Source organism: Erpetoichthys calabaricus, chromosome 1, assembly GCF_900747795.2.
Source record: "Erpetoichthys calabaricus chromosome 1, fErpCal1.3, whole genome shotgun sequence".
Classification (NCBI taxonomy): Eukaryota; Metazoa; Chordata; class Cladistia; order Polypteriformes; family Polypteridae; genus Erpetoichthys; species Erpetoichthys calabaricus.
In genome coordinates this window covers 356,420,520-356,435,740 of record NC_041394.2, presented here as the reverse complement: position 1 = coordinate 356,435,740, position 15,221 = coordinate 356,420,520, and the positions used below count along the sequence as shown (strand labels likewise).

At 41.6% G+C, this 15,221-nt stretch overlaps 3 protein-coding genes across 8 annotated transcripts in view; 1 reads left to right on the top strand and 2 right to left on the bottom strand.

Annotated features, from left to right (window-relative positions):
* Positions 1-15,221, top strand: part of LOC114665494 (zinc finger protein 239-like) — a 541,579-nt gene that overhangs the window by 48,618 nt on the left and 477,740 nt on the right. The window contains exons 1-2 of one of the 3 annotated variants that reach the window (XM_051926039.1): positions 7,399-7,511; positions 10,382-10,697. The exons of 1 other annotated variant lie outside the window; for it this stretch is intronic. In XM_051926039.1, the coding sequence (XP_051781999.1) occupies positions 10,385-10,697 (313 nt within the window). In that variant the 5' untranslated portion in view covers positions 7,399-7,511; positions 10,382-10,384. Of the gene's footprint in view, positions 1-7,398; positions 7,512-10,381; positions 10,698-15,221 lie in introns of those variants that run through there. One more of the 3 variants, XM_051926046.1, reaches the window with a different exon arrangement.
* The window catches only part of LOC114665322 (zinc finger protein ZFP2-like), a 439,810-nt gene that overhangs the window by 205,032 nt on the left and 219,557 nt on the right, over positions 1-15,221 (bottom strand). The window lies entirely within an intron of this gene.
* LOC114642351 (zinc finger protein OZF-like) overlaps positions 1-15,221 on the bottom strand; it is a 449,463-nt gene that overhangs the window by 306,071 nt on the left and 128,171 nt on the right. The window lies entirely within an intron of this gene.

Genomic DNA, 15,221 nt, shown 5'->3' with positions numbered 1-15,221 from the left:
GCTGGGCCCCCCAAATAACAACCTTAGGCTGCCATACATAGGTTCATGAGATGTCAGTCATTTGACACCAAAGCAGCTCTCATGACTAATTGGGCAAGGGACACAAACTTAGGGCTGATCACCCTATAGCTGGCCGCCTCTGGTGAGGGTGTATAGTGTGAAAGGCCGAAACACCCCATGAGCCAGAGGAACACTACTGATGATGCATCCCAATATTCTACAAACTTCTCCAAGTCTACCATTCACCATTCACCGACAAGCATAACTGAACCTATTGTACGTGCTTGCACAAGGATAGTAACATCTCATTCTGTGTTTCGTAATCTGCTCACATCTGACCCAGGCGTATCTCAAAGTTCATAAAATCAAAAAAAGTCCACAATATCAGCAGTAACATTTGTTTCCCTTTTGAAATAAAATAAATATTTTAGTCACATATGACCCAGGCACATCACAGTGCATTTATCAGATTAGACAAGCACTGTCACTGCTTTCAAAGATCTCAGCTCACTAAGCCATGATAAGTGATAACAGCGACTAACACACGTGAATACAATGACTACTGCACTCTGAGGGGACACACAGGAGGTTCGTTTAAATCACCACCTGAGTGACTGGAATCCTACTGTGCCCATCCACCTACTGCTGCTGTTCATTGGTATCTGCGATTCACTTCACGTGGCTGAGTCCCACACACCGCCGGCTCCTATTCATTCCTCTCTGTGTATTCCTTTTATCGTTTCCTTCTCGAATCGCTGAACTTGAGTAGACGGCCATTCCACACGTACTGCACTTTAATTTCTGTCTTTGTTCCTCCTTTGTCACTCCGTGGCGTTCAGTACAAAGACAGTCATGGAGGTGGTGACCGGTTTAATAACATAAAGGTGGCGCTACGCATACATTGCATTCGGATCAAGTCTGAAGGACTGTGAAGGTACACAGAGGCCGTGAGTCCTAGCGCTACATGTTTGTTTATTTGGCGAAAACACATAACATTTTAAAATTTGAAATTGACAAATTATCAAGTATAATTATAATAATAATTCTTTACATTTACAAAGTGCTTTACTTACAACTCTCACTGCTTTACAAACTCTACACAAGGAGGTCCCAGGACATGAACCCATGATCTCCTTAATGTGCGTCAGCGGAGCTACCATTGTGCCACTTGTACTGGTGACCTGTACTACATAATATTGTGCCTGATAGTTTAAAATTACAAATACAGAATTTTCAAAATCAAAGAATATCAACCTTAAGTTGGACAGGTGGTCACAGTATCATAGACTACTAACCCCACCTCTAAACACAAAAACGCAATGCATTGTGGGTTGAATGTTGCTAGGCTACACAGACTGTTGTATTCATGTTCTGTACTATTGTAGGAATTTATGGAGGAATTTCTGAAGGCTTACAAAATGTGTCTTTCTCAGGTTTTTTCTCAGTTTCTGGTTGGACCACTGGCTGGGCAATCAGAGGTTGCTTCTGGACTGCAGGTGGCCAGCGGACTGCCATTTTAATACGTAGGGAGTGCAGTTTTGTTCTCCACGCTACATAAAGGACATAGCAGCTCTAGAAAAGATCCAGAGAAGAGCAACTCGGCTGATTGAGGGGTACAGGGGATGAGTTATGAGGAAAGATTAAAAGTGCTGAGCCTTTAGAGTTTAAACAAAAGAAGATTAAGAGGAGACCTGACTGAAGTGTTTAAAATGATGAAGGGAATTAGTCCAGTGGATCAAGACGGTGACTTTAAAATGAGTTCATCAAGAAGATGGGGACACACTTGGAAACTTGTTAAAGGTCAATGTCGCACCAACATTAGGAAGTTGTTCTTCACACAGAGAGCCACAGAGACATGGAATAAGAGACCAAGTAGTGTGGTGGGTAGGAGGACTTTAGGAACCTTCAGAACTCGACTCGATGTTAATTTAGAAGAATTCAGCAGATAGGACAGACAACCTTTGTTAAGCTGAATGGCCTGTTCTCATCTGGATTGTTCTGATGTTCCTGTGCTGTGTGACATCCTGCCAAAGCTGCAGCAGGCTGTCTGTGTGGACTCTTTAACTGGGTGGCATAAATGTTTGAGTAGCCGGTTGTTTATAATCACATTCCCTCATTTCATTTTCTTTTCCATTAGTGCTCAACATGAGTGCTTTATCAGTACTATGAAGTTCTCATGAGCCGGATGTGGAAACTGAACCTGTTTATAGCAAGACACATGTTGATGATGTTCATGGCACTTATTCACCTTTTCAGATCTTCTTCTGTAGCTATTCTCATTTTTATATGGGGTCTCTATTTTTGATTAGACTTCTCCAATGGAGGTTTCACTGTGATTTGTTATGACCAGTGCTTTATTGTAACATGCTATCTGTCAAGCCGTGCTGTTTAGGATTACTGCACATGCTCACAGCACAATTACTCCACATTTAATAACGTGTCGATAGAATCACGCTGCCTGAGTTTATAACAGTGATGTGTGACATTTGTCTGGAGTTTTTGTTCATTTTTATGAAGTGCTTGATGGAGTCTTTGAACCGTTTGCCTGGTGTTTGTGACCTGACATCCAGATATTCAGTGGTTTCCCAATCAGCAACATGTTTTTAAATCTGTGATTACTTGCTGTTATTCATATGATCCTTCAAATAACTGATTTACCACATGCATGCACCTTTATGCTTTCAAGCTGTGTTTTGTTAGGGGGTTTTCAAAATTGTTACAAATACAGCTATTGAGGCGTGTACAAAAAATAAAATAATAATCATAATACAAGTCTCTTCCTTATTTTATGGTGGATTTCTTTCAGCTGTTAAAGTTGCAGACACTGTGTGTGGTAGGAGACCACAGATCTGTCAGTTTGTGTTACAGTAGTACAGTTTGATAAAGCAGGATGAATCAATAAAACACCGAATGCCTTTCTTGATGCCAGCCCTTCTTATCCTAATCTTACATTTAACTTTTTTAACAGACTCTTAGTGCAGACCTCCAGAGCTCCACTCCATTGAGGAGGGTGTTACTTTATATTATACATCAGTGATGACACCCGGTTAAATTATGGTGAAGTTCAGGGTTGAGGGAGGATTTATCTGACTCAGGTCATGGTGACAAAACACTGTAATCCATTTGGCTGTCCAGTGACCTACTCAATCGCAGACCCCTTCAGCTGGACCCATTGTCACTACCCGATCTGCGCTGTCCGCCTGATCTGCACACATGTGTATTGAAAGTCTCCTTCATTACACAGTTTACGGTGCTGACCAATCTGTTTTACACAAGCATTAATAATTTATGGAGTGTGTGATATCATATCTGAGCTGATGTGACACACTGCACATGTGCTTAATGAAGAAAAGAAAATAAACTCCACTTTACGGCACGGCCCGATCTGAACTGAGCGTACCGATCCACCGCTCACAGGGCTGTATTGTCAGTTCAGTTCCACATTAGTTGACCATAATGAGAATATTATGGAAATACTTTGTTGTTCTGCCGAGATTCATCGTAGGCTGTGTCTTCAGGGCTTTATTAAAAAGGTTACTTTCCTAATTTTTATTACACAACAAAGAAAATTTACACATAAAAAGGATTAAAAAATAATACAGGGATGTTGTTGGATTCAAGCCCTTAATAGATTTTGGTGGCCCCATATATATCTACTTCAAAATATAAACAATTATAAACTGTAAAATAAAATGTTATTTTTGAAAATGAAAGAACATTTACAGTCAGATGAAAATAATGTCTTTTGTATCCTTCCACTTTATTTATATTTGAAAAGTGTTCTCTTACTTTTTTATGATTACAAAGTCTTTGATCAGATCCTCACTTTAAGGTGCTGATCATTCATTCAGATTGAGATGTCAGGGAGGCAACTGAAGATCTCGGCTGAAAGCAGTGGACTGTAAGAGAGAAATGAGAGAAGATCTGTGAGTCACCACCATTGAGGTGGTAGGAGAAGCCATGAGATGAAGTAACATTGACAAAGGAACAAATGTACAAGGGAAAGAAAAGTGAATCCAACACCAGTCCTTGAAGCACATCTGTAGAAATGTTCTGTCAAGAAGACAAGGAGTTAGACCAGGAGACAGGAAAGGATTGGTCCAAGAGGGAGGACTTGAACCTATTCAAAGCAGAGCTGCTTATTTCAATTTATTTAGGAGAAGAGATAAGCAGGGGGTGGTGAACCATAACAAAGGCTGATGAACGGGCAAGGAGGACGAGGACAGAGGAGGGAGAAGCAGCTCAAGCAGATCTAAGAGCATTTGTGACTGAAAGCAGTGGAGTCTCAGTAGAGGGACCCTTGGAGAATCCACACTGAAGTAGATCTAGTCGATTATAGTCAGAGAGAAATGAAGAGAGGTGTTAATGAACTATGAGTTCTAGGGTTTTGAACAGAAATGGCAGAATGGACACAGGATGGTAATTCTCAAGGGCAGATGGGACGAGAGAGGGTTTTTGAGCATAAGGATGAAATCAATGGAGATGTTACTGGGGGTCAGTGAGGCATTGAAAAGAGAAAAGATATAGCGGATCAAGGAAGGAGAAAAGAACTGTAGAAAGGTGTGAAGGAATGGGGTCCAGAGCATAGGGGTCTACAATGTCAGAGTCATTTACAGTAGTGAAGGATGAAAGAGGAGAACGACACAGAGGAGACTCAGAATATGTCTTTGGGGTCTTTTGAAAGAGAAGAAAGAAGAAAAATCATCAGGAGAGAATGACAAAGGTCTTGGAGCAGCAGGAGGACTTAAGAGAGACTTAAAGGTAGAGAAGAGGTGGTGAGCATTTCTTTCAGAGTATGCAATTAATAAGAATGTCTTTGCAGATACGACGGACCTATACTTATCCCTGATGGGAAGGAAGTTTCTTATTAGATAGATAGATAGATAGATAGATAGATAGATAGATAGATAGATAGATAGATAGATAGATAGATAGATAGATAGATAGATAGATAGATAGATAGATAGATAGATAGATAGATAGATAGATAGATAGATAGATAGATATTAATCCCAAGGGGAAATTCACATACTCCAGCAGCAGCATACTGATACAAAAAAACAATATTAAATAAGAGTAATAAAAATGCAGGTAAAAACAGACAATAACTTTGTATAATATTAATGTTTACTACATCCCCAGTAGAATTGATGAGTCGCATAATGTGGGGGAGGAATGATCTCCTCAGTCCGTCATTGGAGCAGGATGGTGACAGCAGTCGGTCGTTGAAGCTGCTCTTCTGTCTGGAGATGACACTGTTTAGTGGATGCAGTGGATTCTCCATGAGTGACAGGAGCCTGCTCAGCGCCCGTTGCTCCGCCACAGATGTCAAACTGTCCAGCTCCATGCCTACAATCGAGCCTGCCTTCCTCACCAGTTTGTCCAGGCGTGAGGCGTCCTTCTTCTTAATGCTGCCTCCCCAGCACACCACTGCATAGAAGAGGGTGTTCACCTCAACCGTCTGATAGAACATCTGCAGTATCTTATTGCAGATGTTGAAGGATGCCAGTCTTCTAAGGAAGTATAGCCGGCTCTGTCCTTTCTTACACAGAGCATCAGTATTGGAAGTCCAGTCCAATTTATCATCCAGCTGCACTCCCAGGTATTTATAGGTCTGCACCCTCTGCACACAGTCACCTCTGATGATCACGGGGTCCATGAGGGGTCTGGGCCTCCTAAATTCCACCACCAGCTCCTTGGTTTTGCTGGTGTTCAGCTCTAGGTGGTTTGAGTCGCACCATTTAACAAAGTCCTTGATGAGATTCCTATACTCCTCCTCCTGCCCACTCCTGATGCAGCCCATGATAGCAGTGTTGTCAGCGAACTTTTGCACATGGCAGGACTCCAACTTATATATAGCATAATGTACTTTCAATACATACATACATATATATATATATATATATATATATATATATATATATATATATATATATATATATATATATATATATATATATATATATATATATATATATATATATATATATGTATGTATATATAATTGGTTCCGTGCGGCACGGTGGCGCAGTGGTAGTGCTGCTGCCTCACAGTTAGGAGACCCGGGTTCGCTTCCCGGGTCCTCCCTGCGTGGAGTTTGCATGTTCTCCCCGTGTCTGCGTGGGTTTCCTCCAGGCGCTCTGGTTTCCTCCCACAGTCCAAAGACATGCAGGTTAGGTGGATTGGTGAGTCTACATTGGCCCTAGTGTGTACTTGGTGTGTGGGTGTGTTTGTGTGTGTCCTGCGGTGGGTTGGCACCCTGCCCAGGATTGGTTCCCTGCCTTGTGCCCTGTGTTGGCTGGGATTGGCGCCAGCAGACCCTCGTGACCCTGTGAAAATGCCATCAACAGACACTTGGACTTATATACATATACATATACATGTATACATAAAACATAGGAACTGGGGTGCAGAAAAATGGCAGCAGGTGCTCTGGACTGATGAGTCAAAATTTGAAATATTTGGCTGTAGCAGAAGGCAGTTTGTTCATCAAAGGGCTGGAGAGTGGTACAATAACGAATGTCTGCAGGCAACAGTGTAGTATGGTGGAGGTTCCTTGAACGTTTGGGACTGCATTTCTGCAAATATAGTTGGAGATTTGGTCAGGATTAATGGTGTTCTCAATGCTGAGAAATACAGGCAGATACTTATCCATCATGCAATACCATCAGGGAGGTGTATGATTGGCCCCAAATTTATTCTGCAGCAGGACAACGACCCCAAACATACAGCCAAAGTCATTAAGAACTATCTTCAGTGTAAAGAAAAACAAGAGGTCCTGGAAGTGATGGTATGGCCCCCACAGAGCCCTGATCTCAACATCATCGCGTGTGTCTGGGATTACATGAAGAGACAGAAGGATGTGAGGAAGCCTACATCCACAGAAGATCTGGGGTTAGCTTTCCAAGATGTTTGGAACAACCTACCAGCCGAGTTCCTTCAAAAACTGTGTGCAAGTCTACCTAGAAGAATTGATGCTGTTTTGAAGGCAAAGGGTGATCACACCAAATATTGATTTGATTTAGATTTCTCTTTTGTTCATTCACTGCATTTTGTTGATTGATGAAAATAAATGATTAACACTTCCATTTTTGAAAGCATTCTTTGTTTACAGCATTTTTTCACACCTGCCTAAACCTAAACACGAAGAACTTTACTAAATTTTACAAGAACTATTTACAGGAAATCTTACTGTAATTAAAAAAAAAAAAAAACTCAGTTCATGATCACAAAAACAAACGGCCCAGTGACAGCCCCAGACAAACGCAGCTTCTCCGGTGACATTATTGGTTTAATAGGCTCCTATAAGGCAGCAGGACACTGAGCCACCCAGCCTCTCTCCAGCTACAGCGTATTCGCGCTCAACTGGCACGTGACCCGAAATCGGAGACGGCTGACGTCATTCAATGCGACGGGTCCTGAAGCCACACTGCCACCGTCTCAAGGCTGTTGTTGATTGAGGCAGAAGTGTGAACGACTTCAGAAATAATCTCATCGGCAAGAGGCAGGCAGTAAGTACTTTGGAGATGCGCTTTATGGACGTGTGAGTTTTCATTCGCTCCATTAGAATCACCGCGCGCGGCGAGTTCGTGTTCGTTAGCCCTCCGCTGAACTTTGCTCGTGTGAATCCTCCTGTGGTCACCCGCGTGCCATTGCTGTTCATTCGTATCAGCAGTTCACTTCACGTGGCTGAATCTCAAATTTTATCGTAGCACCCAGTCACACCGCTGGCGCCTGTTCATTCCCCTCCGAGTGTCCTTTTGTCGTTTCCTTCGCGAATCGCCGGCATCGAGCAGACGGCCATTTCACACGTAAGACGCTTTGCTTTCTGCCTTTGTTTCTCTTGTCACTCCGCGGCGCTCAGTTCTGATAGTTGTGGGGTTGGTGACCGACCGGACATTGAAAGAGCGGTGAGGAGTCCCTCGGGCAACTGTGTGTTACTGCCTTACAATTCTGTCAGAATGAATTTGAATCTCAGCCTGTTTTTTAAGTCTCTATGCAGTTTCCATGTCTGCTCTTTTATTCTTATTTTCTTCACTTCTCTAAAGATGCTCAGGCTTAGTGGCCTGGCAAGTCTGACTTGTCTTGGTGTGGTTGTGGACTTGAATGTGAGTGTACCCTATGATGGTCTATAGCTGGCTCCTGCCCCGTACAGGTACTTTGGTTTTCTTCCTATACCCCAATAACTTCTGTTTGTTTTTGTTTTACACTGGACCAGGGTGGTGAGGTGGGCTGTGTGGGTCATCTCTTTGTGCCACTCTTAGGTGAACTGTCAGGACTGCCATCCCTCTTCTGCAGAAGACCCACTTTCATTTAATTAGAGTATTCATGAAGGTCAATAATGAGCCACTTTTACTCTGGTACACCCACCCCCCTGCTCCTTTAGGGTTACCCATAGCAAACTGGTCCGTCAGAACCACAAATGGAGCGTTAAGAAAGACTGAGGCACACAAGGCCTCCACCATGCCAATCTCACAATACTGGGAGGTGCTGCTGTTTAATAGGAGTTTATTAATGTGTTAAGTACTAAAATATCTGTGATGTGTGCAGAGTGTACTTAAACAAGATGAAGCTGATAAACTTGAAATTTGTTTCAAAGTTGTTTATAACGACAGTTGTTTTGAAAAATATTTTTGTCCTGGAGCATGTCAGATTTGCCAACCACAGTTGCTGATCTCATCACCTAACCACATTAATTTAAACGACCATTCAGCAGAGTCGTGCTCAGCCCTGTTTCTAACAGCCAATAGCATGCTGCTGATGTCGCCTGCGGTGTACAAAGGGTTAACAGCTGTAGCTCTTCAGCAGCAATCTTCACCCTTTATTTTATTTTATTTTATTTTTTCCCCTTTTGTTTTCTTATCTGAGACATGAAACAACAGAAAGAGGAGCATCTCTTATTTTTGTTAGGTTCTAAACCTGCAGTTTCTTACTCCTCTTCACTTAACTCTATGCCTTCTACTTCAGAGAAACATTCACTGGTTGTCTGCTCTCCTGCACACACAGTCTGCCGCTAAGACTAAAAACAAAATCAAACCTGTTTAAATTTATCTTAGTGAGTCGCAGGCTAGTTGAAGTCAGACATTGAGTGTCTCACATTAGGCGGCCATCTTTACAGGGACACACCACCAACTGCCTCAATCTCGCTAAGATTATTTAAATGAAGGCTGTGACTTGAATAATGGTTTTGGATTTTGTAAGCTTGGGGCAGTTTCACATTAGACAAGTTGACCAGCGATTTTAAGTTCCTCCTTCATATGCCCCTGTTTTTTAACATAATCCTGAGGCCTAACTTGTATAAACCTTCCTTAACATTAACTATTAACAAAATTCTGGGACCCTAACACTATTGAATGTTCAATCAAAGTAGTGAATACTGTTGACACACAACTGTGCAAGATGGCCTCCTTCTTCTTCTTCTAACCAGATAAGAGCTGAGGGTGTGGTGACTCCTCGGCTGGGCGTTTCTTTCCATTGTAGATAAAGAAGAGGAGATAGTTAGCAGCAGCACTCCCTCTCATCCTGGGGTGTATTTCTCATCTGAACAAATCTCTGCCGGTGATCCCTAGTCACACATGTGTGACGACAGGTCATTTTCTAATTCTGGATTTATACACAAACAATAACAAGGTGTCTTTACTTTTGTAAGAAACATCTAAAACAGTTAAATAAATGCTGCTTAACAGGAGCTCTGAAGTAAAGGATAAATGTTGAACTGACAAGTTTGATTTCACACTGGAAGCTTCAAAGCTGGTAAAAAGAAGGGGCAGATTTAGAAAATTAAAGCACGACAAGCTTGTAACATTTGATTTTTGATTTAATTTAACTATTCTGTTAAATATTGCTCTTTGGTAATATTTTTTAACCAGCTAATGATGCAAATTTATATCTTGAAACTCCCACCAAGATTGTAAACCCTACCTTGTGCTATTGCACTGGAGGATCTCCATCCCCGCCCCACATTACATTTCAAGGCTTGCATTATATTTTGAGATTTAGGAATACCAGTACTTCTTTAATATATTGGATGAATAGGATTTCTGTGTTTGCTGTGGTATCAAAGGGTATCCAACATTGTAAAATTGTGTTATATTAGTATATCACATACAAAAGTTTTAATATCATAACATCCCTAATATCAACAGATGGTGCCGAGTCATAATGGTGTGTCGTAAAGGCATGAGACACTCCCTGAGACTGTTTCATATCTGGTCACCTGGTATGAAGATTGATTACTTACTCTGCCCATGTGGTCTTGGTGAATAACTTGACTTGGCTTCTTTCTTAACTGATGAGGACATAGAAAAATGGGACTTAAATGTGTTGCATTTGTATTGCACTTCTGAATTAAGTAAACCCTGTGTTCTTTTTCTGTGTATAGAAGATGCCAAAAATGTATCCAGCTGGCAGGAAGAGTTTACAGAAAGAATGTCAACGTGAAGAGGATGTCTCTGAAAAGAAGAACAAAAGAAAGGGTAGGACTAACATTCAGAGACCCCGCAAAATTATAAACCGTATCAAGGTGAAAGACTGTAATCCTCAATATATGGGCCCAGATGAAGAATTAAACAGATTGGGCTCCAGTTTGGGCAGACGCTGCTACTTGAAGGACAGTAATGCCCACAAGCCATCAGAATCCTCGAAGACTAACACAGTGAGGCCCGAGAAGAAATTGTGTCCAAATCAAACTGGAAAAGGTATGTGCTAAAATAAAATAAGGCAGTTATGATTCACTTGAAGGGTGCTTTCTTGCATTTTCACTCTGCTTAGAAACAAAGTCTTCTTTAAAAAATACGGGTTTCATTTTTAAAGTATAAAGAACAGAAACAATTAATCCTGTGGACTGGAATGAGGAGGCCTGGCTGAGTTGTTCTTACAGTTTTTTCAGTTCACAGTTTCCTTGGTTTGGGTTGTATCTCTTTTTAATAATAATCACTAGCTTAATGTCTTTATTATGAAGAAAACCTTTTAATAGATTTTAGACAAATTAAAGAGAAGTCAAAGAAAAGTCAAATCTGTTTGTTTTTAGGTTTCTTTAAAGAAACCCTTTCAAACAATAATGTATTGCCTTTTTACTTTCTCCATATGTAGTATTGTGGATTAGACATGTCACCCATTTGACTGTTCAATAAATTTGCATAATTTAGACCTCTCTGAATGAAAGTGTTTCACGTCTGCCTGTGTGCAAGAATCTCTGTGCATCAGTGGAGTGCAAAACCTGTGAATGGATAAACCAGTCCTGTTCACATTTATCATTATATATTCTGAAATTGCAAAGACTTTGTGAATGTGAAGAAAATCGGTTCATTGCTAATAAAGAGCAATTAAAAGTCAAGACTACAGCTGTTTAAGACTAAAACAAGCAATAAGGGTTCAAAATCTTAATGAGCAAGACAACTAAAGTGAAGCAGAAGTGTTACTTGAGCAATAAGAGTTTCTTATTAAGCAACTGGGTTGGAACAAAAACCTGCAGCCACTGCGGCCCTCCAGGACTGAATCTGCCCACCCCTGGTGTAGGTGATATCAGAGCTCGACAAATAATGCAAAAACAAACTTTAACTATAGGAAGACTGTTCAGTTAGTACAGCCTACATGACTGTATGCCACTCAGTAAAGGCATTTAGTGTTAGGAATTATTACTTTTTTTTTAAATAGCTAAGGCAAACTGCGAAAATTCAAAACAATTTATTTAGACGAACAGTCCATCCACCAAAAAGCCATGGATGAGTTCATCGCTTCGCTCGCCAACCCCTGTGTTTGGTTTACCGGATATACAATACAATTTATTTTTTGTATAGCCCAAAATCACACAAGAAGTGCCGCAATGGGCTTTAACAGGCCCTGCCTCTTGACAGCCCCCCAGCCTTGACCCTCTAAGAAGACCAGAAAAAACTCCCATTTTTTCCCTACAAGGGTTTTTTGTTTTGGAAGAAACCTTGGGAAAGGCAGTTCAAAGAGAGACCCCTTTCCAGGTAGGTTGGGCGTGCAGTGGGTGTCAAAAAGAATGGGGTCAATACAATACAGTACAATACATAGAACAGAATAAATCCTCAATACGGTATAAAAATAAAAATTCTAGAATTACGGAGTAGAATTTCACATTAGATGATATCACATAATATGATTTGGATTTGTTTTAAGTCCTGGAGACCTCATTCATCAAGCTGCCTCCCCCATTTTGCCATTCCACATCTGAAATAGCGCTAATCCAATGAAAGGACCCTTCATTCTCACGTCCACATTCATCAGGGATGACTTTACCTTAGGCAGGCAATCTACAATTTAAAGAGATTATTTTCTTGTGAATTGTTACATATGCATTATTTTCACTTTTATTTTAAAACCTTTTGAAAAAACAATACTTGTTTCTTTATTTCCTGCCCCGCGTGTGTTTACATGTCTTTCTTCCCAGACGTATAATACTGCTCGTGTTGTGAAGGGTGTTGCAGCTGAACGTACGCTAAGGATATGCCTTTGGATCATTTGCTGTCTTTTTGCTGCTTGCTAGCTGCCTCTTCTGCCTGTCGCATGTCGTTGTTTTAAGAGCTCCGAGCACATGATGCTTGCCTGCCAAAAGCAATCCAACAACTGCTAGCTTAGAGGTCTGTTGACTTGTTTTAAATGATAGCTCACTGCCTGGTCTCGCGTGACGTTGTAAAAGCAATACCTGTCTTTTATTTCTGGCCCCGGGCGTGTTTGAATTCTTTCTTGCAGGATGTGTAACGCTGCTCATGTTCGTTTGGGGTAGCTGCTGTCGCTTTGCCCTTCGATCTTTTTAAAGCCTGTACAGCCGCTGTCCGATTTGCTACGGCCCTGCGACAATCTCTTGGCACCAAGTCTCATGTTTACGGTCCCCGCAAGACGCACCGTGGCAAGTCTCCTTGGTCTTGTGGGTCTTTAAAATGTCTTTCGAGATTATCATGTATCGTAGCCTTGCATTTGCTTTCCATTCCAGGATTTTCTTTTATATACAGTGCATCCAGAAAGTATTCACAGCGCATCATTTTTTCCACATTTTGTTATGTTACAGCCTTATTCCAAAATTGATTAAATTCATTTTTTTCCCTCAGTATTCTACACACAACACCCCATAATGACAATGTGAAAAAAGTTTACTTGAGGTTTTTGCAAATTTATTAAAAATAAAAATAATTGAGAAAGCACATTTACATAAGTATTCACAGCCTTTGCCATGAACCTCAAAATTGAGCTCAGGTGCATCCTATTTCCCCTGATCATCCTTGAGATGTTTCTGCAGCTTCATTGGAGTCCACCTGTGGTAAATCCAGTTGACTGGACATGATTTGGAAAGGCACACACCTGTCCATATAAGGTCCCACAGTTGACAGTTCATGTCAGAGCACAAACCAAGCACAAAGTCAAAGGAATTGTCTGTAGACCTCTGAGACAGGATTGTCTCGAGGCACAAATCTGGGGAAGGTTACAGAAAGATTTCTGCTGCTTTGAAGGTCCCAATGAGCACAGTGGCCTCCATCATCCGTAAGTGGAAGAAGTTCGAAACCACCAGGACTCTTCCTAGAGCTGGCCGGCCATCTAAACTGAGCAATCGGGGGAGAAGGGTCAGGGAGGTGACCAAGTACTCGATGGTCACTCTGTCAGAGCTCCAGAGGTCCTCTATGGAGAGAGGAGAACCTTCCAGAAGGACAACCATCTCTGCAGCAATCCACCAATCAGGCCTGTATGATAGAGTGGTCAGACGGAAGCCACTCCTTAGTAAAAGGCACATGACAGCCCGCCTGCAGTTTGACAAAAGGCACCTGAAGGACTCTCCGACCATGAGAAAGAAAATTCTCTGGTCTGATGAGACAAAGATTGAACTCGTCACGTTTGGAGGAAACCAGGCACTGCTCATCACCAGGCCAATACCATCCCTACAGTGAAGAATGATGGTGGCAGCATCATGCTGTGGGGATGTTTTTCAGCGGCAGGGACTGGGAGACTAGTCAGGATAAAGGGAAAGATGACTGCAGCAATGTACAGAGACATCCTGGATGAAAACCTGCTCCAGAGCTCTCTTGAACCCAGACTGGGGCGACGGTTCATCTTTCAGCAGGACAACGACCCTAAGCACACAGCCAAGATATCAAAGGAGTTGCTTCAGGACAACTCTGTGAATGTCCTTGAGTGGCCCAGCCAGAGCCAGACTTGAATCCGATTGAACATCTCTGGAGAGATCTTAAAATGGCTGTGCACCGACGCTTGCCATCCAACCTGATGGAGCTTGAGAGGTGCTGCAAAGAGGAATGGGCGAAACTGGCCAAGGATAGGTGTGCCAAGCTTGTGGCATCATATTCAAAAACACTTGGCTGAAATTGCTGCCAAAGGTGCATCGACAAAGTATTGAGCAAAGGCTGTGAATACTTATGTACATGGGATTTCTCAGTTTTTTTATTTTTAAAAAAATTGCAAAAACCTCAAGTAAACTTTTTTCACGTTGTCATTATGGGGTGTTGTGTGCAGAATTCTGAGGAAAAAAAATGAATTTAATCCATTTTGGAATAAGGCTGTAACATAACAAAATGTGGAAAAAGTGAAGCGCTGTGAATACTTTCTGGATGCACTGTATAGGGAGATACTATTCTGGTGCTGTATCAGTTTAAAAAGGGTCACTATGTAGACTGATGTCCTGGGTCTCTAGCCGTACCTTTTGTCCAACTTCAACGATAGTAGCCTTACATTTGCAATCAGAAAATCAATTGGCCAAGAGCTGTTCAAAAAGTTTTTGAGCCAAATTCAAGTTTTCACAAAACTGTTAAATATGTAATTATTTAAAAACAGATGAAAAAGTGGAGAGGAAGGTGACTCAAGGAATCTAGAATGACAACCATACAGGCACTCACATGGTCACATTTTAGGAGCAGAGTGAACTGGTACTTTTCTGCCTCACTCTGCGCTGTCCGTGCAACGCGGCCGCAGAGAGCTTAAACAACTCGGCACATCCGCGTAAAAAACGACAAGGGGTGAGCAAACTTTCTTGAAGGCTTTTACTGGACGTACCTCGTGGTAAACTGAAATATGTACAAAAGAAACATAGTCATTTACAGGTGTACAATCAAAGATGATAAAGAATGATTTACAAAGCAATGCAGTACATAGCAGACAGTGTACATTAAACAGTAAAGCTTTAAAAGACACTTACAAGGCGAGTGGTTTCCACAGTTGGATCAAGACAAAGAGAAGCGCGTAGACAGAGGTTCAAA